This window comes from Puntigrus tetrazona, chromosome 16, assembly GCF_018831695.1.
Source record: "Puntigrus tetrazona isolate hp1 chromosome 16, ASM1883169v1, whole genome shotgun sequence".
NCBI classification, from domain to species: domain Eukaryota; kingdom Metazoa; phylum Chordata; class Actinopteri; order Cypriniformes; family Cyprinidae; genus Puntigrus; species Puntigrus tetrazona.
The window spans coordinates 14,144,359-14,168,960 of NC_056714.1; the positions used below are offsets into that span (position 1 = coordinate 14,144,359).

General features: G+C 39.2%; 1 protein-coding gene across 8 annotated transcripts in view; it reads right to left on the minus strand.

Moving 5' to 3' along the window:
* The window catches only part of pou2f2a (POU class 2 homeobox 2a), a 36,325-nt gene extending 27,822 nt beyond the window's left edge, over positions 1-8,503 (minus strand). For 4 of the 8 annotated variants that reach the window (XM_043261841.1, XM_043261837.1, XM_043261848.1 and 1 more), the window contains exon 1: positions 7,230-8,503. In XM_043261841.1, coding sequence (XP_043117776.1) covers positions 7,230-7,329 — 100 coding nt within the window. In that variant the 5' untranslated portion in view covers positions 7,330-8,503. The remainder of the gene's footprint in view (positions 1-7,229) is intronic. The other 4 variants (XM_043261842.1, XM_043261839.1, XM_043261846.1 and 1 more) reach the window with 2 other exon arrangements.
* Between the last annotated feature and the right edge of the window lie 16,099 nt (positions 8,504-24,602).

Sequence of the window (24,602 nt, forward strand, 5' to 3'; positions counted from 1 at the left end):
ATAGTAAACACTATTGATTTTTCAGCACAGAGAGTAAAAAAAGCCATGAATTTTAATGCTACTATCTGTCCCTCGCTCGAGCTCCCTCTCTTCCTCTGTCATCCTTTCCTCTCATGCGTTTTCCCTCCATCCCTTCATCCCATCTTTGAGATGTGAGGGAGGGCAAGAGTTGAACCAAGTGTGTGTTTGCTGGCTATAAACTTTGGGTACGTGAACGTGTGTGTGCGTACGGAGCGCCAGCTAACGCTCTCGTCTCTTTCGCCCTCTGTGACTGAGACCGATTGATTTTGCTATAAGCAGCGTTGAGGCTATGACAGGCCAGCAGCGACAGACAGAGGAGCTCATCAACGTCCAATGAACAGGGAAAAAAAATCTCCTTAAAAATCCCTCCATCATGCCACACCAGGACTAGAGGAGAGAGAGAGAGAGAGCAAGAGATACAGAGAGAAGGACAGGGGCTAGAAGATAAGCCTTTATAAAGAAACCCCATTAAACATCCCGTACTGTAACATCACAACAAACAGGTCAGAGGGATACGATTTAAAAATCATATTATTGTCTGAAATAGACGCGTAAGTAAGGGATAATATAGGCTACAGGCAGAAGAGACAAGGAGACTATTCAGCAATAAAATAAATAAAAATAAGTCAAATAAATAAGTAAATATGAAATACTCAATTGATTTTGAAATTACTTCCCAATTTTACCTGCACAGTACCTTGTATCTTTCACTAAGGAAAAAGAAATCATCCACTACAACGTACAAAACAATCAGCCCTGCTACAAGAATAATGAAACTATATTACAGTAGTAAAAATACTTAAAGGGTATAAGTTCACACAAAATTTCTTTCTTTCTTTTGAGGATCACAGAAGAAGATCTTTTGAAGAATGTATCCAAACTGGGTAACACTTTTCTTAGAGTGATTGTTTTACACGTTAAATTTATTTACTGAAGTAATGACAATACATTGCACACAATGCAAGAACTCTAAAATGTGTAACACTGTGAAGTGTAAACGTTGACTTCCATTGTATAGAGCGAAAAATGCACAGTTCTCAAAATATCTTTTATGTTCCAGAGAAGAAAGTAAGTTAAACAATTTTGGAACAACATGAGGGCGAGCAAGTGTCGAATCAAGTTTAAGTTTGCTGAAACCATTTTTACTACAATCAATAACTAAAAAGCAAGATAGCGCCAACTGCGTTTGTATATGAAAGAAGAAAAGGTGCGGTGACATTAAAGTAGCAGCGGTCTCAGTTACCCGGTCTGATATACAGCATTGCCAGAGGCGATGGCGAACATTACCCAATATCAGAGCCCTGAATGCCATGAGCAACGTCAGTATCGAATATTTCAGAGAGCTGTAAAATAATTCCTCATAAAATCTGCAGTTCAATGTATTTTTACGACCATAATCACTTCTGCTATGTTGCCTAAGCTCCCTCATTATACGTCACCTCGGATACTATCCACAGAAAATGCGGTCGTTCAGCCGTGATCCCTCCAGCATTCCTGGTTTAATGCCCATCTGCATCATCAAATGCCGGACACCAACCGAGCTTATATGCACTGATGGTAATAAACTCTCAGTACAAATTGCTTTCGGGGAACGCAATTATCCCATCAAAGCATGTATGAGTAAGGCTGTCAAATTAAAGGCAAAATGTCTCAGCATTCTGTTGTTCTGTTTTAATGCTATTGCGAGTGAATGGAAATTTGCTCTTACAGAAGTGATGAGAACATGCTGCATAATGGATATAAACTTCGAGTAATCTGATGCAATAAGCATTTTATGTACTCAGGTGCAGAGTACAAATTGGCAAGCCACGTATTGATCGATAAACCCGGATTGAAGGAAACCCTGTTAACAGCAGCCTGTCTGGGGAGTCGGGCTCCATCCCTCCCCTCTCTCCATCTTAATTTGATTGATGATCATACTTGTCACTCAAGGCAGCATGTGGCCAATTACAAGATTTGTACGGGTAGGTGGCTGGTGGTTTCGGCTTGTGTTGTCAGTTAAAAATATTGTGTGGTTGTAAGTGCCCCGTTTGGGGTAAAACTGCATTTATCTTACCTCATTTTGCTGCAGTTAATACAGTTTTACAAGCATTAAAGGGACAGTTCGTCCAAATGAAACATCATCACGTCGTTTCTAAACTCTTTGACTTCTATGGAACATAAAAAGAAAGATATTTGCTGAAATGTTTTCATGTCCATAATATTTTGGTCAACAACGTTCTTTGAAACATCTTCGTCTTCTACAGAATAAGGAAAGTCATACAGGTCTTGTTTGTACATTGTACATTGTAAACATCTGACATTTACTCAAAATCATCCAGTCAGATATACTGCATACTATATATGCTCTAAGTTGCAATAGTAAACTACTAATTTAATCTAAATCAAACTGTGTATATAAGATTATATAATTTAGATGAGAAACATAATTATCATACAATATGAATTGAATCCTCAAATGAATTACTAATAACTAATAAACTAATTGGCATTATTAATAAAAACATGTCGCCAGAACACCTTTCAGCTATGAAAAGGAAGGGGAAAAAGCCCTGAAAGACATTTACTAAGCCCTACATGTGAACTGGAGGCCTTGAACGCTATAAATCTTAAATGAAATGGAGGAAGAGAACAGATTTAGGTCTTGAGCTTGTTCGTGGGGAGTGAAGGACATAATCAAAGAGCAAGCTTTTATTACAGATTCTCTATTATCAACAAACACACACACAGCAGCTGCTGAGAGGACAAATTACACTAGTTCATGTCCATTTTTCATCTTATAGAGTCAAAGCAGGAGACAGATTGAAAAAAGTGGCATAACTCTGTGTCAATCCATCTGTTTATCCCAAACGCTAATCTAAATTTCTCTCGTTACCTCCATTTGTCTGTAAAATCACTATGCACTTGTCATGTCAAACATCAACACATTCAATCATGTCTATTTACACTCATCTTTCATTCTAGTCCCAATCCCTCCATCCATCCACACACACAACACTTCTGTCTGTCTGAGATGAATACAACAATCTCTGTCTCTCTCTCTCCCCAACGCATGTGCACATACACACACATGTGCAGCCAGATAATCACACTAAATTAACACAGCAGTACCGAATCTGTGTGAGCGCTGCTGTACTGGTAGGGGGTGTATTGACCAGGTGCCGTCTCTCACAGATGTGTTGATTAAGTGCCTGTCTGAACACTTCGCCTACTTTTTCGCCATCATGTAGCTCCCAACACCTCCAGAGTGTGTTTTTGTATGAGAAAAAAAAGGAGGTAGAAAGACAGAATAATAAGGAAAAGATCTGCATTTCCTGAAGGAAATACCTGTGCTTGCAAGGCAGCAAAATAATAATGTTAAAGTATTAAGTGAGGTTGGTTCAGTCGGAATGAAATGCTGCACCACAGCAGCTTTGCTGCTGCATGCATCTTGTTTTCAGCCGACTGTGCGCGAGAATCAACACAATCACTGTGTGTTTCCCAACACTGTTCCTAGAGGCACACCGGCATATTTTTGAGCTCTTTCTAATCAAACATATCTGATTTGACACAGGATATTATTAAAATAGAGACTTGAAAAACAGATGTGGGTGGGTCAAGCAATGGAGACGTCTTAAATGTATACTGCTGGTGTGTCTCCAGGAATAGGGAAACACTGGTGTAAAGGAACGTTCACCCAAAATGCATTTCTGCAGTCCACTTTTCCATTGTTTTTCTATGTAAACATTAAGCTAGATGCCCATGTTTGACCATGTCGCTGAGGTTTCATGTCTTTTACAGTGTCCCACGCATGACACAACATTCTCAATACGTGTTTTTTTCAGTGCATTTCACATTTTTTATGCACAAACAGTGCAAATGTCCTTTAAATGTGGTCGTAAGTAAATAAACAGATAAAGAAAAACAGAACCAATCACAATTCAATATGCAAATGTGTTTAAGCAAGAATCCACTACTCAAAATTACAATGCAGTCAGCTGCATTTTGTATGTCATCATGTCAATGAGTACGTTTATATGCAAAATAAAAATTCAAGTTCATATAAATGTAAAACACGTATTTTTTTAACTGTATTTGCTTAGAAACGGACATGGTTGAGGTTTACATAAGCACACAGTTGATGGTATAAAATGACTAATCTAAATTTCTTAAGGTTTACATTATAGTGCGTGAAAGGTTTAGGGAATAGTTCTGTTTTTGATTTAATTATTTTTAGCGGGTTTTGAATATTTGAGGAGCATCAACTTGTAAGTGTCTTTAGACAGAGAATGCAGTCCAAAGAAATCTTCATCATCAGTTTGCAGAGCGGACTCGAGATGTGTGATGTCCTCCTTGTTGTATAAAGACACAATGTGTGTGTTTGTAATGGTCACTGGGAGGAAAGAACTCTAGGGAATGTCTTACAGAGTGAAAAGCCGTGTCTTGCAGTAGTTCTAATGAGGGTAAGGGTGCCGTCAGTGTTAATACACTACAGAAGGTCAACCCACACAGATGCAAACACATTTCTGCTCTGCTGAAACTAACAGTACAACTGAAAGACCTGTGGGAGGACTGTCACTAAATGAACATCATGACGACATGGCATATCAATCAGAGCAAGACAGGGTGGAAGTGTGTGTGAGAGAGAGAGAAAGAAAGAGAGAGAGAAATGCGGTAGAACATTCTGTATTGACATCTTCCTTATATCTATTGATTCTCCATTATGTTACTAACAAACCCAAGCTGACATTTTGTCATTGCCAATCATCTTAACACCAGGACTTGCCCTGATCTATAAAAACACTTTCTCTCGCATTCGCTCACACAAAGCTACCAAAAAGAAATATATAAATAGCTTCAAAAATATATGGATTTCATTTTTGACACTGTCAGCCGTCATTATGACAATAAAAAGATTATCTTTCAGCACTTTTAAAGTCATTTTATCCTCATCGATCAAATAGTAGTTCTTCTATCTCTCTGCTGTAATCAGTAAAATGAGACAGGACAGATCTGCCTCGGTTCATAAGCCATGCAAATCAGAATGTTGCTTAATGCTCACTCTTTTTCTCTCCCAGTCAATATTCTCTCATCCTCCAGGACCTGCCTGTTACTGTAACGCACATAAAACTTTAATGGAGCCGTTAATGGCAATAATTCCCAAGACCACTTACAAGAATAGGTCTTGATTATCTCTATCTCTGCCTCTGTCCATGTCTATATCCGCTATCTAATGGGAATAGGGCGTAATAGCTGCATATATTAGTAACTGGATCATAGTTAATAGGTTCTGCTCTCTCTAATGGTGATTAAGAGGCTTTGATGAGATATGCATATTTCTGCTGGCCGTAATGGTATTTGACAGCATGAAATGAAGGACTTCTGCTTTCAGATTTTGCTGAGGTCTGGTTGACTGTAAAGAGCAATTTACATAACAGATGTTCGTCTAAAGCTTACTCAGAATTATTTACGTTTTGTAAAATTATCAGACAGATAATGTGCCATTCATCCACTTCTGTGAAATATGTGCCAAGTATGCAGAACAATAAAGCGTACGGCCTTTTTTATCATTCACACCTAATGAGCTAGACGACTGCGTCCATACAAGCTGTGCCTAGAGCTCAAGATCACCTCTCCCGCTCAAACTCGGTTTTCCATACTCGTTCCCATTTTTCACTGTCATCTGCACCTACTTTCCTTTAGTGGTCCACAGCTTTTTCTTTTTTTTCTGCCTTCTTTTTTTTATCTTCTTTTGACACTCACTATTTTTCAGGGAAAGGGGCATGAAACTCCTCCTCCTCTCCCTTGGCCCTGTTAATCTCTGAGGGGAAGAGGCTCATTATCCTTCCCCTTTACCATCCTGCATCATTCTTCTGTCCCAAAGCCCAAGAAAACCTGTAAGACTCTCAAATGTATGCAAAGTGGTAAAGACGTAAAATCGCACAGCTAGAGAACAATGCAATCCCGCTATAGGTAAAATGAGGTTGAGGCAAAAGTCTAAATAAACGCGACATTAAAATGAACAAAAATAATGTCAAATAACTTGGCCAAAATATTTGTTTTTCCATTTTCTTTTAGGCTGAAATTCAACTAAATTTATAAGAGAAATGGCATATTATTCCAAATATTTGATGCAATCCCTCAGGTAATGTGCTCATTAAATCAGCATGAAGAGCAAATATAAACCAATTATAATTATTTTGTATACAGACATAGCGAAAACATAACATTTTACACCAAATGGCACGTACATTTTCCAACATGTAACCCATATAAGCTTTATATAAAATAACACCAAATAAACGCTATAAAGAAAGCAGTTTCTGTGTTAAATTACTGATCACTTTCATTGTATTCTCAGACATCACATACCCGGTAAACATAAGAACGGCTTGCTTATGCAGTTATGCCTCCTCAATTCAGACTACACCCATCTCCTCCTACTCCACCCCCGCCCTCCTCCTTCATCCCCGCTTCCTTGTGTTTTCGTCTTTACGTAGCCACCGAACAACCGGCAAGTTTCAGCAACGAAAACTACAACGAAAACAGACTTCGTTCGCCTTTCGCCGTCTCTTGCTGCAAAAGACGAGGTGCAAAATCACGTTACACACACACACACACACACACACACACACACGATCATCTATTCAAAGCGCTTACAGCCGATCGCACGTGCTGCTCTCCACCTGACCATCACACTATAGCCACATCTGTATTTGTGAGGCAAACGTAAGATGTTTAAATAGCACAAACGCTCGTTTCTCTGCTCTCTGTAGCCGCTCTGATTCTCTCCTCTCTCCCCTCGATCCGCCGGCCCCGGAATCGATCCTGCGGAGATCGATAAGTTGGCATGAATATTCCCAGCTCACCGCGAGTTTAGTTCGGGGGAGACGGAGGCAGAGGCAGAGGCGAGAGCAGGAGACGGACGGATGCGGAGCCCTCAAGAAACTGAGCCCAGCGAGACGGGGATATATTTAGGAAACACCTCGACAAAACAAACCCGACCCGAGCTGCATTTCGAGCCGGGTGCTGGTTTGGCTGTAGATAAACTTGACTCGCGTCGGCTGGACTAAACCGAAAGGTTGGAAAGGGCGGCGGGGCGCGCGCGACACAGGCAAAATGAGGATGTTTCATTCACACGATGGATACGGGGATTAGGGCACTGAGCGCGATCACTGGATTCGGGGTTAGAAGAGAGAACGGGCGGTTGCTCTGGAAGAAAGCCTTACCGGAGTGAGAGCGCAGAGCCAGCGGGGACTTGAGGCGCCAGGCGTGGAGATCGGAGGCAGTTCTCGGCAAGACAAACGGCACCGGCAAAGGAACAAACATGATCCGTCTTCTTGTCTGGTTCTGATCAGATGCTCTTTTTGCTGTTGATTTTTCTTTGCAGTTTTAGTAGTTGTGGCAAGATGCTTTATCTCACTTTGGTTCCAGGCGTTTTTTTTTTGTTGTTGTTGGACACGATACCTTCTTATTCACAAAATTGCGTTTTTGCGTAGGTCTTCCTGTTACGTTATTTTAAATAAAAATGCTTTCCTTTTTCGCTTGTAGTTTACTTTTTATCTACATGCATAGATACGCAGACGCGCGCCGCCCGACTGTGTTTTTTCCCCCAGCGCGCGCACACAGGCGGATAGACGGATTAAAACAAGAGAAACGTGGGTTATTTCGCTATTACTTTCACGTTTGTCTATTCGTTTTGGTATTCAGCTACAGTATTTGGTATAACTGTTCGACCTGCTCGCCGAACGTATATGTTTCTGTCACTCAAAGGCATATATTGACTATGTTTGCGAACATCTATAAATGCATATCTCCCGTTGTAAACTGAGTGTTTCTGTCCTCCTCGACGCTGACCGCTGTGTGTTCAGCTGGCCTGGTCGCAGTCGCTTCAACTTTGGTTATCTGCTTGTAAAATAAGCGTACGGTTCTGCATTTGTTCTAATAAAGAAAAAAAAGAAAGAAAGATTTCACACCCTGACCGTATAACGTATAAAAAGACAGCGGATGTTGTTATTACTTGGATATGTGGTGCATTTTTTTGGTGAATTTATTTGGTCTAGCTCTTCTCTCTTCCTTGTCCTAGCAGCTACAAGGCTACACATTCATTTAACACAAAGTCGCAAAACGTGGTTAAAACCGTCTGCTTATTTTTGCTCGTTGGAAATCAAACATCTATAGAAAAATAAGGCAACTCAACGTGTCCGCCGGATTCGCCCCTCCTCCCACGCACCTTGTCACACGCCAGTAATTAAAACGCAATCAATCGATACATGACTAAATAAGGCAAACAAATAAATAAAGCACGAAAACATCAGGGGGAAAAGAGCTCGTTACGCCGCTGGTTTTTTTTAAGATCACTTGCCTATATTTCCGTCCATCCGCCTGCGTGTTTTGGTCTGTCTGCCTGTTCCCGTTATTTGGGAACCCCAATAGCTCATTCGTGCACGCTCTCCTCCCATACGCTCGCGCGCTCTGAATCCACGCTGTCCGCAACATTGAAGCGCGAGCCGAGCCGTTACAACTCTCACATCACCCCCACCCCTCTCTCCCCTCTCTCCTCTCTCTCTCTCTCTCTCTCTCTCTCTCTCTCACCCCGTGCTCGCCTCGCTGAAAGGTAAAATCACAGTCAACTACGAACATCTCTTTCAAGCAGCACTCATTGATCTAATGTAGATTATAAGGATATCAACGCCGCGACGTTCTTTAACACTGCGAGCAAAACCAGCTTCACGCTTTAATGCAAAAAAGGCACTCCCTCGGCGACCGTGTTTTGCATACCGTTCTCCCATTAATTTCCACGTTCCTTGTCTCTTTTTGTTCCTTTGAGAAACGCACTCTTGCCATTTTTTCCCACATTGCATTACGATCGCTTTGCAAAATCTTTTATCTCTAAAACCGTCGTAATCACGTCCTTGTCATCCATTTATGCTTTTCTTTGTCTTTTGTTATTGACTTTTAATTGTACTGAAACTCACCCAGCCAGTGCATTATTTCTAACACCCTCCACAGAAGAAAGTAAGTCATATTTGGAGCAACATGGTAGTTTGATATATTTAGTTAACTCGTTAACTACCATTTGCATGCTCAATAAACAAGTGCACAATAAATGGCAAATATTGGCCTTGCTGTTTAAAAAAAAAAAAAAAAATGCCTATATGATAGCAGATAAAAATGAAGTCTAATTATAAACTGCATTTCTTCAGCGTATCTATTTTTACCCAGATTTATGTAACTTTTGACCTTTTGTTTGGACTTTTTGTTTAGGCCAAACCACATGTGAGTTATTCTAAACTGTAATGATGTCTTAATCTGCTCATTACTGACATAACTGGCCACCCACCAAATTGCGACTGATCTCAGAATATGCACAAAACACAGAAATATAGTGCGTAAACGGTCTCGGACACGCTCGAGAATCTCTTAATAAGCCACGCAGGCTGTTTATTCGTCGATAAACCTCATTTCCCGATATGTGGAGGACGACGGCAGAAACGAAACGGGCCGATCTCAAGAGAATCTGTTACGCGCGGTGTTCTGCTCAGGCCCCAAAACAGAACACAATCAAGCACCTCATCAGTATAACACCCAAACGCCGTTACATTTGTATTCGTCAGTAAACACTGTTCACCGATGCGATGTGCAGAGCGGCAGAAGCAGACCGGTGCTGCACAGTTTCCCGGAGCACCCCGGCAGGACGCATTCAGGATGTCTCCCGAATCGCGCACCTAATTATACTCGTCAGCTGATCAGTATAATAAAGAAAATGGATCCGGCGCGCTGAAATGGGTGTGCCAGATGAGGGAGGCATCCTAAACGTGTACAACAGGGGGGCCCGTCCAAGAACAGGGTTGGGAAACACTGTGCTCGGAAATCTCGTTGTGCCAGCAAAACCTCCCGGGGGCCTTAATCAGCGAGCGCTCTCTGCTCCTCTCTCCTACTGCCAATTCATCACGCCCTGTCAATTACGAACCATGCTGCGGCACACTTACACACAAGATTATTGTCAATATAGATTTTTAAATAGAAAAATCTATACGCTAAACACTCCGATCGATAGGAGTAAATCGATTCCGCTAGGCAGCAAAACTCTCGGCGAGCACAGGCTCAGAAGCCTTGGCAGTGACTGAGATGCGAGCAGGTGCGGCTAATACCGATCATTTCCAAATCTGCTTTTATGCAGCCGCAAATAATGATGTGTCATTTTTATAATAGTATTAAAAATAATAGGATTACGTCTCTTGTAGTTGTTTGTTGCGTTCAATTCGATTTCGGGGGGTCTTTCCACCTGCAACCAAACGCGTTTCCTCTTTATTTTGTTCAGTGGAGGGATGTGTTTCATTGTCCCTGTCCTTCTCGCGCATCTCGCTATTGACAGATGACATCCTCAGGTCAAGTGAAAGAGATGAAAAGCAGTGACCGGTTGTCCCTCGCGTACCCCCTCGACGTGCTGAGGTAACGGGGCGCCCAGGCCCCTCCCTCCTGTACTCCTTTCAGACAAAAGCAATTATTTCTTGTAGAATATAGTGTGGTTGTGCGCATCTAAGAGAAGGAGAGAGGGACTGGAGGGAAAGAGAGAGTGCGAAATTGAGGGAGAGGAAAATAAGATGGTGTTGGAAGGATAGGGAGCTAACACCTCCTTCCTAGCTGCGCTCTCCTCATCCACACATAGCCATTGTTCCTGTTTATGTTGACTTCCTGGAGTAATAGACTCTTAAAAATAAAGGTGAAGAATGATCGAATGATGATGAAGAAGCTTTAACATCCAGGAAAAAGGGTGTTCGAATTAAAAATGTATTTCAAACTAAGACAGAAAAGGTTATTTTAACACTTGTTCGCTGTTAGTTTTTTTATTTTTTTTGAGGAAACCCAGAAACAGTTTCTTTCGACCTTATGTCGTTCTCAACCTGGATGACTTTTTTCTTCTTTTGCCCATACAGTCAAAGCCAATGGGGATCAGTGCTGTAGTTAACTTTTACTTTATGGACAAATTAAAAAAAAAAAAAAAAATGCATTTCAATGTAAATTGGTTTTCACATCATGAGAGTGACAAATATTTTCTTTCACACATATAGTCTTTACTGCTAAATTATTGTTAGGAGTATCCAAAATTAAATTTTTGTTTACATAATATATGTGTGTACTGTGTATTATTTATTATGTATATAAAAATACACAGACAAGAACTTATATATTTAAGAATATATAAGATAAATATAAGATAAGTCTGATATTTATACATTTAATTTGTTTATAAATAACATAATGTATGTGAATATGAATCTATACACTGATGTAAGGCATCATTACATTCTGAAAGTCATCTAAAATGATGTCTCTGCGCCAAAAGCAGCTAAATGAATGAAACATTTGATACAAAAATTGAAACAGCAAAAACGAAACAAACTATTTTGAAACTGATGTGTGAATGCTGTTTTACCAGTTAAGATGGAACGTTTTTGCCTGCGTGAACACCACATCTTTGTATTTATCAGTGTTGCTGTAATTTTACAGTAATTTACTTGAATTACTACGAAGGTTTAGTAGAATTACTACTAAAGATGATGATCTTCTTTTTTGGGTGAATATTTCTTTAATTAAACAATTACAGCTTCCACAAACAATCCAATTAGCATGCTTCTCGAACAAAATTAGTTTTGCTAAAAACTTAATGAAGAAAAACTTTAAACTTGCACGCAATATAAGAACAATTTTTGGTTCATCCAGGGGACCCCTTGAGTGAACAGCTCCTTAAATAGCCATTTTTTTACTTTATTTGAAGAACATTTTAAATATCTAAAGAACCTTTTCTCACTATAAACAAGCCTTTGTGCAGTGAAAAGGTTCCACTGGTGTTAAAGCTTGTTCGCAGACCTACAGATGCCAATAAAGAACCTTTTTTCCCAAGAGCAGCTTGTGATTTCTCCACACAGTCCTGAAAACTGACAAAACGCTTGCCTGTCCTTTCGCTTATCGCTTCGACTCGTATTAATTATTCAGACGAGATCACAAGAATCCCTAAAACACAGTTTGCCGTGAGCAACTGCATGTCTACCGGAAAAAAGGTGACAGCTTTAGCGCGGAGATCTTCAAATGACTCCACGTGAGCGTGGAATGAAACGCGTGCATGATGAATGCCGACGTGTTTGTTATTGATGATTAAACTGTCACGTCTTGACAACCGCAGAAATATCCCATGCTTATGTGCACAGGAAATAATAAATTCTCTTAGGCTATAACACACATTATTCAGACAGAGACATATAGCAGAGTGGAAAGCATGATTAATATAATGGAGCAAAAGAGCAGGCTGTGAGAATGCATGTAGGAATGAAGAAGCACAGAATAAGCAGTTTTATATGGCTGTTTGTGACGGCTGCTGCTAAACAATGACGCCACGTTGACAGATGAGCAAGTCAGATTAGATTCTCTTTCATCAACAATATGGTAGTCTGATCAATAATACCTCACTGCTACGTTCAGCGACACGTTGCGTTTCTTTCATCTCGCTCTTTCTTTCATTCGGTCACGCACATTCAAAGAGCTCCGAAACCGTCGTCGCCATAATTAAAAGACTCTATTACGGTTTCGCATTTCTTCCACCGATTTAAGTGCTAGTAAAAGTGAAGGTTTATATCTTGTACATACAAACAGATGGACAGTCTTCCACACACACACACACATTTTTTGCTTTTATTTTAGAGCAGAAAAGCAGATCCATCTAAAGCCTCTGTTCCTTCCTCACTCGTTGTCTCTTTTATTAGTTTTTATGAACTCCCTCTCCCCTTTTCTCCTTCTCTGTCTCTGTCAGTACTCTCAATAATCAATGCTGATATATTGCCAATATCCCAGCCGGTCCCCGGTGCCATCCCTCACTTCTCCTCCTTTATTGTGGGAGATTGGTCCAAAAATAATGATATTTATTAGATATATTTATTATCCTCAGCAGTGCTGCAGTGCTCATGTGCGAGCGTGTTACCGCAATATTCTCCTTCATCGACTTGCGATTCTAAGTCTGGTTGCTTGCAATACAAGAAAAGATACAGAGCATTTCGCAACAGCCGCTTGAAGGAAATGTTGGAACATTGATCAGGACTGAGGCCCTAAATTTGATTTCCTCATTTCTTTTTACTTTTGACTGCATCACTTTTATGTTTTTCAGCGGATATATAATTTAGGGGTGCTTTAGCTCCTGTGGCGTGGAGAGAGATTTACTGAAGAGAGCTACAGCCTCATGGCTAAGTCCTGAGGCAGCCCCACGAAACCCCAGACCCAAGGCCTCCAGACGTTAATCTACACCTCCCTTCCTCATCACTTCTACTATCGATTTCCTCTTTCTCTCTTTCTCCCTCGCTCCCTTTCTCTCTCTAGGACAGAGCAGGTGCTGCTAACTCATTGGTCAGCAGAAGCAAATGGGAATCTGGCCACAATGGAGAACCAGCCACAGAACAAACACAAAAGAAGAGAAATAAATACATAAATGAACAAATGGGTTACGGGTGACACGTAAGAAATGATAAAAATGATAAAAAAATGATAAATGGAAATGATAAAAAATAAATACATTAAAAAAAGTAGTCATGTAATACTGTATTCATGTTTGTTTTTGTTTGTTTATTTATTTATTTTTTAATTTTTAAGAATAGTTTTAATTTAATAGTCAATTGTCAAATGTCATGTGTAATCTACAAGAAAAATATGATATCGGTCACACTTTATTTTATTGTACAATTCTTGCCATTAACAAACCATTAACTATGACTTTTGCCTCAATAAACTCTTAATTTGCTGCTTATTAATAATTTAGGTTATTAGTTAAGTTTAGGTATTGGTTAGGATTAAAGATCATCATGTAGAATAAAATGCTACTAATTACTAATAATGCTACTAATTAACAGCCATTCTGTTAACGATAGTCATGCTAAGCAACCAGTTAATAGTGAGGATTTGTCCTTGTGCTGAAGTGTCATCGTAATAACATATATAATAACATAATAACATAAAGGATTTTTTTCAAGAAAGTTTTTTAATACATTTTCAATGTAAAAAGTATTTTTTGAGGGCTGAAGAATAAATGATTATGAGGATGATATGGAAAATTCAAACAGACCATATGGAGAGACTGTATGTGTGGTATTTGGAATTTGAAATAGAAATCAGCAACCATAAAGACAATGAAAATAAAAGCAAGGAAACAGAGAGGACAGGTGGCATATGAAAGTTCCAGCAAACAAGAATAATACATTGCACTGCTTTTGTGTGGAAAAGAAAAGGAAAAAGTAGGATTCAATTATATTAACCCCCCCCCCATTCTCATTCCAAACTAGATGAAAATCCTCATAACGGCACTTCTGAAGAAGACTGGAAGAAAAGGTGGGATTCTCTCACTCCGCTGTGACTGAGCACATCACGGCAAATGGACAAGATCAGTTCTATTCCCCATGAATACACACTATTTTAGAGGAGACACAGGCCACACTCTCACATTTGGTCAGGAAAGGTCTCTCAGCCTTTTCATCAGTGGTAACCCTCAGCTGTGTCCAATCACTCAGAAAATAAAGAGAAAAAGCGAGTTCTTTTTCTTTATATAGATATCCCATCACCTTCCTTTCCATCTCACTGACTATTTCTCATTCCTTCTACGGGATCCTGTGAGCTGGCAGATGTTGATTATTCTATAAATTCTCTGTTTATCTATTTATCTGTCCACCCTTCTATTGACTCATCACTTCCATTTCAGTGCTGTTGCGTGTGGATAAACAGTCCATATGAGGGAGCGAGAGAGGGAACGGCAGAGAGATTTAAGCCTGAGATCAATGGGAACTTTCAAAATCAATGCACTAACAACCAGAAAATCAATGAGCTCTAATGAGGATGCCAGTTGCTTCCGTCAAAACAATTAAGAGGTGAAGAAATGTTTAAAGGGAGTCGTGAGAGGGCTTATGGAGAGAGAGAGAGCATGAGTGAGTGAGATAGAAAGAGTGCAAAAAATGAAATGACTAGAAAGATCTGATCTATTACTGTTTAATTAAAAGATATTTTCTCTGGCTTGCGGTTATAGTTTGACACGATCTGTGTTACATTAGGTTTTAATAATTATATCTAAGTGTTTTATTTGCAAAAGGTTTCTAGTCAAAAGACTCTCTATTTAATCCACGTTCTTACAGTGTTTTGATTGAGTCCGTCCTGAATGACTCTGTACTGTGACTGAAGGAGGAGGATGGAAAGAAGGGGCTAATTTGGGGTCAATCAATCAATACCACCCACAGTCTCTCTCTCTCTTGTCTTGTTCATTGTTGTAGGCAATCAATAAAAAATCCCACAGCTTGTCAATTGCTGCACATACAACTAATCACATACTCACACACACTGACAAAGCTGCAATTAACCTATTGATTGTGAAGATGTGCAAACATGAGTGCGCACGTCCAAACAAACACTTGTGGGATTGATGTCAGTTAAGGCTAATTTCCTCAATGTCAACCATATGTCCCTGTGCGGCTCCGAGTGTTGGGATGAAGGATTCAAGACCTTAATCACTCTTCACAAATGCTACATTTAAGTACAGTTGTTTAATAACACTTAAACAGCAACAAAATGAAACGATATTCATTAAAATAGTTTACCAGATGAAGACTCGCTCTTGTTTTGAAAGGGGTGGAAAAAAAATTAAAAGTAATAGTTCAAAATTGTTTTGAACATGTGTGACTTTCTTTCTATGGTGGAACCAGAGGTGGGCAGGAACAGTTCAATTCCTTTCCTTTCAAAGTGTAATATTATACTTTTTACTTCACTGTATTTTTTTAAATACGATGTAACTTCAAATGGAGAAATCATCAATCGGTTAAAGCGTATATTTCATCCAAAAAATTACATTCTGTCAATATTTACTCACATAATTTCGTTCGATTTCTGTTCCACCATTTGACAGCTTCAAAAAATTCATTTAGTATAAAACAATTTAGTATAATTAGTACAGTTTTTTGGAGAGACTAGATGACTTTATACGATGAGCAGGTTTAAGATTCTACACTGATCAGCAAATATCAACAGAAGTCTATGCATAAGAACAAACCTCATTGGCTCAGGAAGCTTAAAATGCCTAACAAAACACTTTTAAAAACTTAAAAGCTATGCAGAACACAAGAACGAACCTCTTTGGTTGTCACATGCCAAGCAAGCATTCTTGAGCTTGCACTTCTCATAACTGATGGGTGCACTGATTAATGTCTATATGTGAATAAAAACCTAAATTAAATCTGTTTATCATGAGGGATTGGACAAAATCCTATTTATGTGGATATGTCTGATATTCAAAGTCTTCTGAAGTCTTTCAATAGTTTTGTGTAAGCAAAATGAGCTTTATTATATTATGACAAAACCTTTATTTTGGGGTAAATTATCTCTTTAAGACCAAAGAAATCATAAAAAAAAAAAAAAAACAAAACTGCTTAAAACACTCTTTGGACAAACAAAAAGGCACAGAGGGGTCAATGGTCGAGTGGAGTCCAGTAGATGAGGATGGAGTAAAGTTGAAGAGCTCTGCGCAACGTATAGGAAGATGGGAAGATGGCCCTGATGAAGGAACCATGTGTGGAATTAAGCATTTGAGACATAGAAGAGGATTTTGTGGCCAATATAAAAAAGAACAACATGGTGTAAATGTAAATAATAATAATAATAAATAGCATTAAATAATATAGCCTTATTATGCTGGACTGGTTTAATCAGCAGATGGAAAATTCTAGGAAATTCTTGTGCATACTTTTAAGCACAAATGCACTCAAAAATTCTTACAGCTTTAGCAAAACTCTTACAGTATATTACAGCATGCAGAAACCTCCACTGAGATTTACTGTCCCTTTCTGATTTGTGTAAACCTTTATTCATTTTGCAAGCCGTGTTAGAAGAAAATGGGTTCCCCGATGTATTACTTCTATGCCTCACGATCAGTTTTAATAGCTAGAGTACGAACAGCACGTTCAAATTAAGTACTGCAAGAAGAATACATTGTCTGCTACTTGTCTGCTACTTAAAAAAAGGGTACAAATAGCCTGCACATACACTCACTGTACATCAATTACACATAGACCGCGATTTTCACTCAACCAGAACGAATCCAACCCAAATCCAGATTATGAATGTTCTATCTAAATGAAGCCTAAACGTTTGTAATGCATTTATGTGCATTACATCTATTACAAACAAAATATCAATGCAATAATATCACCAATGCTATACAATAAGTGCAAATGTTGTCTCAGTTTATTTTTGCAGCAAATATTCATTCTCATCCTTTAAACAGATGGTAAGACCTTAGACATGAGTAAACAAACATACAGACATCACCTAAACGTATTCAAATGTATATCTGCATCAAAAAATAAACTAGGAAATTGCCAGATTTAGGTTTTTACATACTTATGTTTTCTTTCTTGTCGACTGAATTCTTTTAGGTCTGCACCGCCCCTTTTAATACAATCTGAATGTCATTTGGATCAAGCTCAGTGGAACTGATTAAGGTGTCTACAAAAGACTTTTCAGTCAGACAGAGCCACCGAAACCGTTCCTAAACAGATGATTAGGACGCATGTAAACGTAACAAACAAATCTGATGATAACTAGAAATGGAGAATAAATGGTGATTGAACATATGCATGGTTTTCCACTCCAGCTCTCACTTCTGTCCGTTCCTCTGCCTCTCTATTCTCAGAAGAATATGTTCTGCGCTAGGCATTAATAAAATGGTATTTTCAATTTTCTAAACAACACTGCAAAGGGCTGCAAAGATGATTGCAAAAGGTTTTCTCCGTAGAAAAATGACCGACTGAATGCAGCAAACCCTTGAAAATGCTTATTTTAATGTGTTTTATGGTTATGTGGGTATTAGGGGATGAGCATAACATACAAAATATAAATATACAAACAGCGCAAATTCCCCTGGGGCCAAATGTTTAAGCAATTTTGGGACGGTCAGGCAGCGAATAAATGAATCTGGACAAAGAAATCTCTCCCAGATTACGTGCTCTTGATCCTACAGTGAAACGAGAGAAAGAAATGAAAAAGAGGCATTTGGGGCTATGGGGAAGCATCCAGAGATCATTTTTCTCAAATAAGCGTCTGCATCCAGTCCCTTTCATCCCTCTCAGCTGAGAGCCTTGTTTTCAGAGCCGCTCAGCCTTCTTTTGCTCTCTCTCCCTTTCTTCATCCCTCACACCCTTTCACATCGCACTTTTCTTATGTTTGTTTTGTTTTCTCGGTCATTTTCTTCCCTGTAACAAATGAGTGGCTCAGAATATCTGGACTTGTGCTGGGGGAAAAAATTGGCGAGGAGAAAATATAAGGTTTTTCTCTTATACAACACCTCAAAACTAACATTCAGCAGTTAGTATCAGCAGGAAAATCTTAAGGACGGACAATGTTAAAAACATGATGAAGCGTGTGGAGTATCTTTTAGCCTGTGCTATTTGGACAGCAGAGATAAATAAAAAACATCTGGATCATCCGACGGCAACAGAGTCTAGGCCAAGCCCTTGTCAGTGACTAGAGCACTGTGCTTGTATTGGTACCGTAAGGTACTTTTTCCTGTCAGTCAGCCTAGACTTTCATCTTTTCTTCCTGCTTTCTACTCTGTGGTTGTCATAGTCATCTTGCAGAATAAATTCTATAATGAGAAACACATGTTTTTCCTTACAGCGTCTTCTCAGTTCCCTCATTATTTCTTTACATGCAGAAATTTTAAATATGTATCATAACGTGATGCTCAGTTTATTTTTGTTTTACACACACACACACCAGCCTTCATGTCCTACACTGGCTTATAGTTATATTTACCACTGATTTTAAAGTACTTTTGCTTATTTACAAATCACTCAGTGACCTAAATACATTGCAGATATATTGCATTATTGCAGATATGAAATAAAGGTGCTTCACGATGCCACAGAAGAACCTTTTTGTCTAAAGGATTCCATGAAGAACCTTTAACATCTGAAGTGGGTAGTTATTAAAAGGTAAGAAAGAGATGGTTCTTTAAAGAACCTTTGACTGGGATGGTTGTTTGTAAAGAACCTTTTATGCACCTTTATTTTTGGGAGTGTATTCAGTATTCTGCCTGGAGTTGGAATCAGCTTCCAGAAGAGATCAGACGTGCCGAAACATTAGCCACATTTAAATCTAGACACAAAAATCATCTCTTTAGCTGTGCATTTACTGAATGAGCACTGTGCCATACATCCAATCTGATTGTGCTGTATATTATGTATAATCATTTAATATTCTTAACTGTTTCAATTAATTTTAAATACATTTTTAAATCGTTTTAAATTCCTTGTTTTTTATAGTTGTGATTTTGTTTTTATTATTATTCTTTTAATTCCTTTTATTTATATGAATTAAAGTGCTATATAAATAAATTTGTCTTGCATATATTTTTGGATTTATTTTCAATTAATGTGTGTTAGATTATAGTAATTCAACATTTCAGAGAATCTTCTGAAACATGAAGAAAAAAAGTAGCGTGTCTATGAAGATGTGAAAAACAAAACTTGAATGTCAGAATATTTATTTATACTACCATTCAGAAGCTTTTAAATCGTCAAAAAAAGCTTTATGTCTTTAAAACTTTTTGATGAGAATTATCTTATCACCAGGCTGCATTCATTTGTTCAAAAGCCATGCAAAAACAGTAAAACAATTGTGTAAATATTACAATTATGTATGAACGGCCATTATTCACGTCTGCAGTGCCACATGATCCTTCAGAAATCATTCTAATATGCTGTCTATACGCAAACGCGCAAAAAAAGTAATTTCGAAAAAACAAGAAACAAGGAAGTAACACAAAACCCTTCACACTTCAACAGAAACATCTCGAGTTGTAAAGAAAATTCACCCTAAATACCCCCATCAAAGAGAAAATGCCCGCTAAACACCCCATCTCGAGGTAAAAGCCGACTGATTAGGTACCAGCACAGGCCAGATAAAGGGAATGTCAGCCAAACCTGCTGTTCTCCTTCAGAGAGAGAACACACAGATATACCGCTGGATCTGGCCCATGACGAGAGATGGGAGTAATTGCTTAAATGGGTTACGGGACAGGGGAATTCAGACAAAGAAAAGGGCGAGGAAATGACAGCTTAAAAGTGTTCTCACAAATCTAAAACTCTGAGATACGGGGAGAACACAGAAGAGCAATGGCAGATTAGCATGCTTCAATTAGGACACGTAGAAACAAAACAGATGTCGCGATCGAGGAGACATGTTGTGAGCCCAGCAATGAGCTTGAGCGCAAAGGGGCCAACAGACATTTTTGTGAGCTTTTTCATGTCACCTTCCCCGCTCTCGGGCTCGCTTGCGTCTTCCCTCTCGCTCCTGTATCCTCCCCTGGTCATTGGCTAAGAAAAGTAGCTAAACTAAACGGGCCGGACAGCCAGCTCTCTGCTGCCAAGCGCAGGTCACATATAAAACTGCACCCCTATCATCAGCCCCGGTGGCCCCCCGCTGGGGCTTCAAGAGCGCCCATCAGCCCTGATTCCCTACTAACCCTCAGAACCCGAGGGTGAACATGGCCAACCGCGGGTGTTTACACCTCAATCTCGGGTTATGTGTGTGAATGCATGCAAGATACAGAAGAGCTCATCTGCGGAAGCCGGAGATACAAGAGCACCGCTCAGCTGGGGTTGAGATGAGGGTCAAAGGTTAACTTTTCTTTTGTGTAGGTGCGACTGAAGCAAATGGAGAATACATTTGGAAACGAAAACGGGACAACAAGCGCGTGTTTCATAACCAGCTCTGTATTTATCTTTTTACCCTTTGCCTTTGGCTCGGGCTCTCTCCGTTTTCCCCTTTCTGCTATCGCTTTCTATATCCCTTTGAATCCTTCCCCCACCCTCATATGACCCCAGGGTCATTCATAAGGGCAAGGTCGTCCGTCTGGGGTTGAATTTGAACTCTGACCCTCTCGTCTCATCGGCTTCTAAACACACGCGCGCATTCATAAACGCAGCGCGTGGCCCTCTGTGTATTATTGTGGTCATCTCGATTCTTTCAAAAGTCACATGAGCAGCAACAGAATAGAGCTGCAACCAGACCGGCCCCGCATTCAGACCAGGAGCAAAAGTCACAAATGTAAAGGTTACAGCAACCGCCACAATTTATTAGCTGCTGGTATTAAGGTCTCGTCAGGTGGATTTTACAGCTGCCAATGTGGAAAGGCCAGTAATGACTGATTTGTGTCATCTAAATATCATAAACGAATTTTAAGGCATCTCTAAAATGCCTTAATTTCAAGAAAAAGAAATTATTCAATGATTATTTTCGGAAAAATAAACCATGTCTTATTTTGCCTTCTGTAAATTAATATCTGAGATAGTGTAACAAAATACAAAAGCGATCACATCTTTAATGTATAAATAATATATAGAATAATACTTACATTTTTAGAAAGGCCCCCTAAAATTTTTATCTGTAGAACACTTTGCATTTTTAAGTGAATCTGAGGAGATGTCTTTGAATTAGCAACAATATGGTCATAAGCTTTTTGATAGCATCATATTTCTGGGGGAAAAAACTGCCTGTGGTTTTGTTCTTTTGTAAGAAGAAAATTGGATGAGGCCATAATGCTCCATCTCTGTCCGTTTTAATTGCACCGGTGGTCGTTTGGCCTTTGACCCACGGGGTCGTGAGTTACGCTGACAGCTGCTTATGAAAAAACACAAGATTGATACCGGACACTAAATATCTGCGGGGCACGTTTTTATAATAATAACAATAATAATAATACGACGACATTATGCATTTTAAATAAGTAATCTGAACAACTGACGACTGTCGGGATATCGACGACATAAATGATTTTCTGACAGACCGAGAGATATTGAGGATCTGTCTATGAAAGCCAGCAGTTTTCTACAATAACAAGAAAAAATCCTGGCCGCAAATTCAATCTCGCCTCTCTCACGACGGACTTTGAGCTAGGGTCGTTTCGACAGAGCAGTAAACAACCAAAAATGAAAATATGAATAATCCCGCACAGGTACTGATTTAAAATATAATCTTACGTAGGTATTAATTTATTTGTGTGTGGGTTAATGTATTGACGGCACACGAGAGCCATCGGGTTGTTAGCTGATAGGTTCAGGTGAAATGCGACCATCATAAACATCCATAAAAAGGTCGGACTTGTGTAGAAATTTAGATAATGAGATTATCATTCGTATATTTTATTCTGTGTTTATTAAATGAGTTCACCGCTGTTTTAAATGCTGCTATTATTTAGTGTGTGTTCTTCTCTCGTACGTCTATGACCTGAATATAGGCTAAGGTCGATAATATTACTAATTTGCATGGTATCTAAAAGATCATTTTGAAAGTTATCAACCGAAGTGTTGTTAGGCGTTTAACGACACAAACATACTCTTCATTACAGATTCTCGTCTCCACAGAAACTGCATTGTTTTTAAAATTAAAAGTATATTTTGTAGGCTTTATGAACCTTACGAAACCAGTAGGTTTTTTACCAATTCAAATTGCATGCGTAGCCTAAACTTTGTACTGCATCACTGGAAAATTCAAGACACTTGTGTTTCAAGGGGAACCGTTGTATTTATTTGAATAACTGGTGCATACGAAGCATTTCTTCGATAAATAGCGCTTAATTCGCGCTTTATTTTGATCACCGTGGATACGACCGCTGATCTGTAAAATGTCATGGTTGCATGCAATGCACGGAAATTTGCATGTCAGCTAAACTCGGCTTTATTTAGTGATTTAAAATAATAAAAGCTGGTGTATTAAGTAACAAAAAACGGACTGCATCCACAGCAGGACAAAACACGTTAAAATATAGTCAGTAATCGTTGTGATTAATTCAAGGCACTGTAATGCGAAGATGCTCAAATAGAAATCTGTCAATGCACACTATGAATCTACAGGCTACAATAATTTAAGAAATACATCTCTAAATGATCTGTAGTTAAGAGAAACAACAAGGACGCGTGATCGCAATACAGACATGCAGAAACGTGTTTGTTTATTACACCATTAATCAGAACAGATATATTTATATATAGGCCTATATTTGCATATTTCTCACGTGCATATTTGACTGGATTATTTTCATGATTTGTATAATTCCATTTAAGCCTAATTTAAAAGCTAAAACGAGTAAATGCGTGGAAAATACCACTTTTGTGATTTTTTTTCAGTCGATACAAACGTAATCTCTGTTTAGACATACAGTCATTGTAAAATAAATAGCCTATATATTTTGAACAACGCGCGAATTCTGTTTTAAGCCAAAAGGCCCATAGCCTACGTCTTTATTAAAATCATAACGCAGCGTCGATCTATGCCCTGCTTTGATAGCCTAAAGAGATGCGCGTCTTCAAAGCCTCTTTAAAATAAATGACCAAAAAAAATCTAGCCTAAAAATACCCGTTTAATGCCTCTAGCATTTCACCACTTTTATGCTAAAGGTTATCAGGTCCTAATGGCTCTCACAATTTCTGCATCACGATAAAAAAAAAAATCCAAATATGGTTTCAATGATGTGTCCTGGACATGTAATGACATCGCAGCCCGTCTTCAGATACACATGAAGAGGAAGACGTGTGGCGTTTCTTAGTTAATCTGAAGCCAATAAAAAGGTACACGCGCCTGTGTATCAGCCATGAAACGTGAGCGCGCATACATACAGAGAGGCAGGCTCTTCAAATATTTGATGGCCCGTCTCCACTATGTAAACTTATAAGAGGACGTCTCCGCCTTTCTGTCCATCTCTACAAACACACACCTACAAAAAGAAAGGCAGATGTGTTCGTTGTGAATAAAGTCCCGTCGAAACGCGCTTGTTTGTTTGCTCGCGTTTACCCCAGAAAAAAAAGGCAATGAGATGTCCGCGCGCTTCTCGCCATCAGATCGTATCTTAACAGACCCGTCGGAATGAAACGGCCTCTTTACAGACTTGTGAATGTTTTATCCGGTCGGCTGAGAGAATCGCAAACGCGTTAGCTACGATTCAGCGTCACGAGCCACGGAGAAAGTGACCGAGCGGTAGCACCTCGAATAAGACGAGAAGCGCGGAAATAAAGGAGCCCAGAAACGCCTGGACAGGCTTCTTCATTGTGCGCCTTTTCCTTTGCGCCGGCCGCCCTTTTAAAGCCAAAATCCCCACCTCTTAATTGATTTTCTCATAATTAACTCAGTCCGCGCATCGATTTTCCCCTCAGCGGAGATTCGGGCCGCGCGGCGGCGGACACTAACGGCCGCGCTGAGGCCGCGTGATGGTATTATTACAACGTCGTTATCAAGGGTAGGCCGCCAAACAAATATCGACCATATTGATTACAAAGCTTCCCAAAGGAGTAAACACCATGTCCAGGTTTTCCACAAGTCACGAGACAAAACAGAAGCTCGAGCGCCTACGCTCCCGTAACCGCGCCCAATTAGGCTAGTCTACAGAAATCAGGGGAATGCTACTAGCCTACAAAGCTATATATATATATATATATATATATATATATATATATATATATATATATATATATATATATATATATATATATATATATATATATATATATATATATATATAATAAACG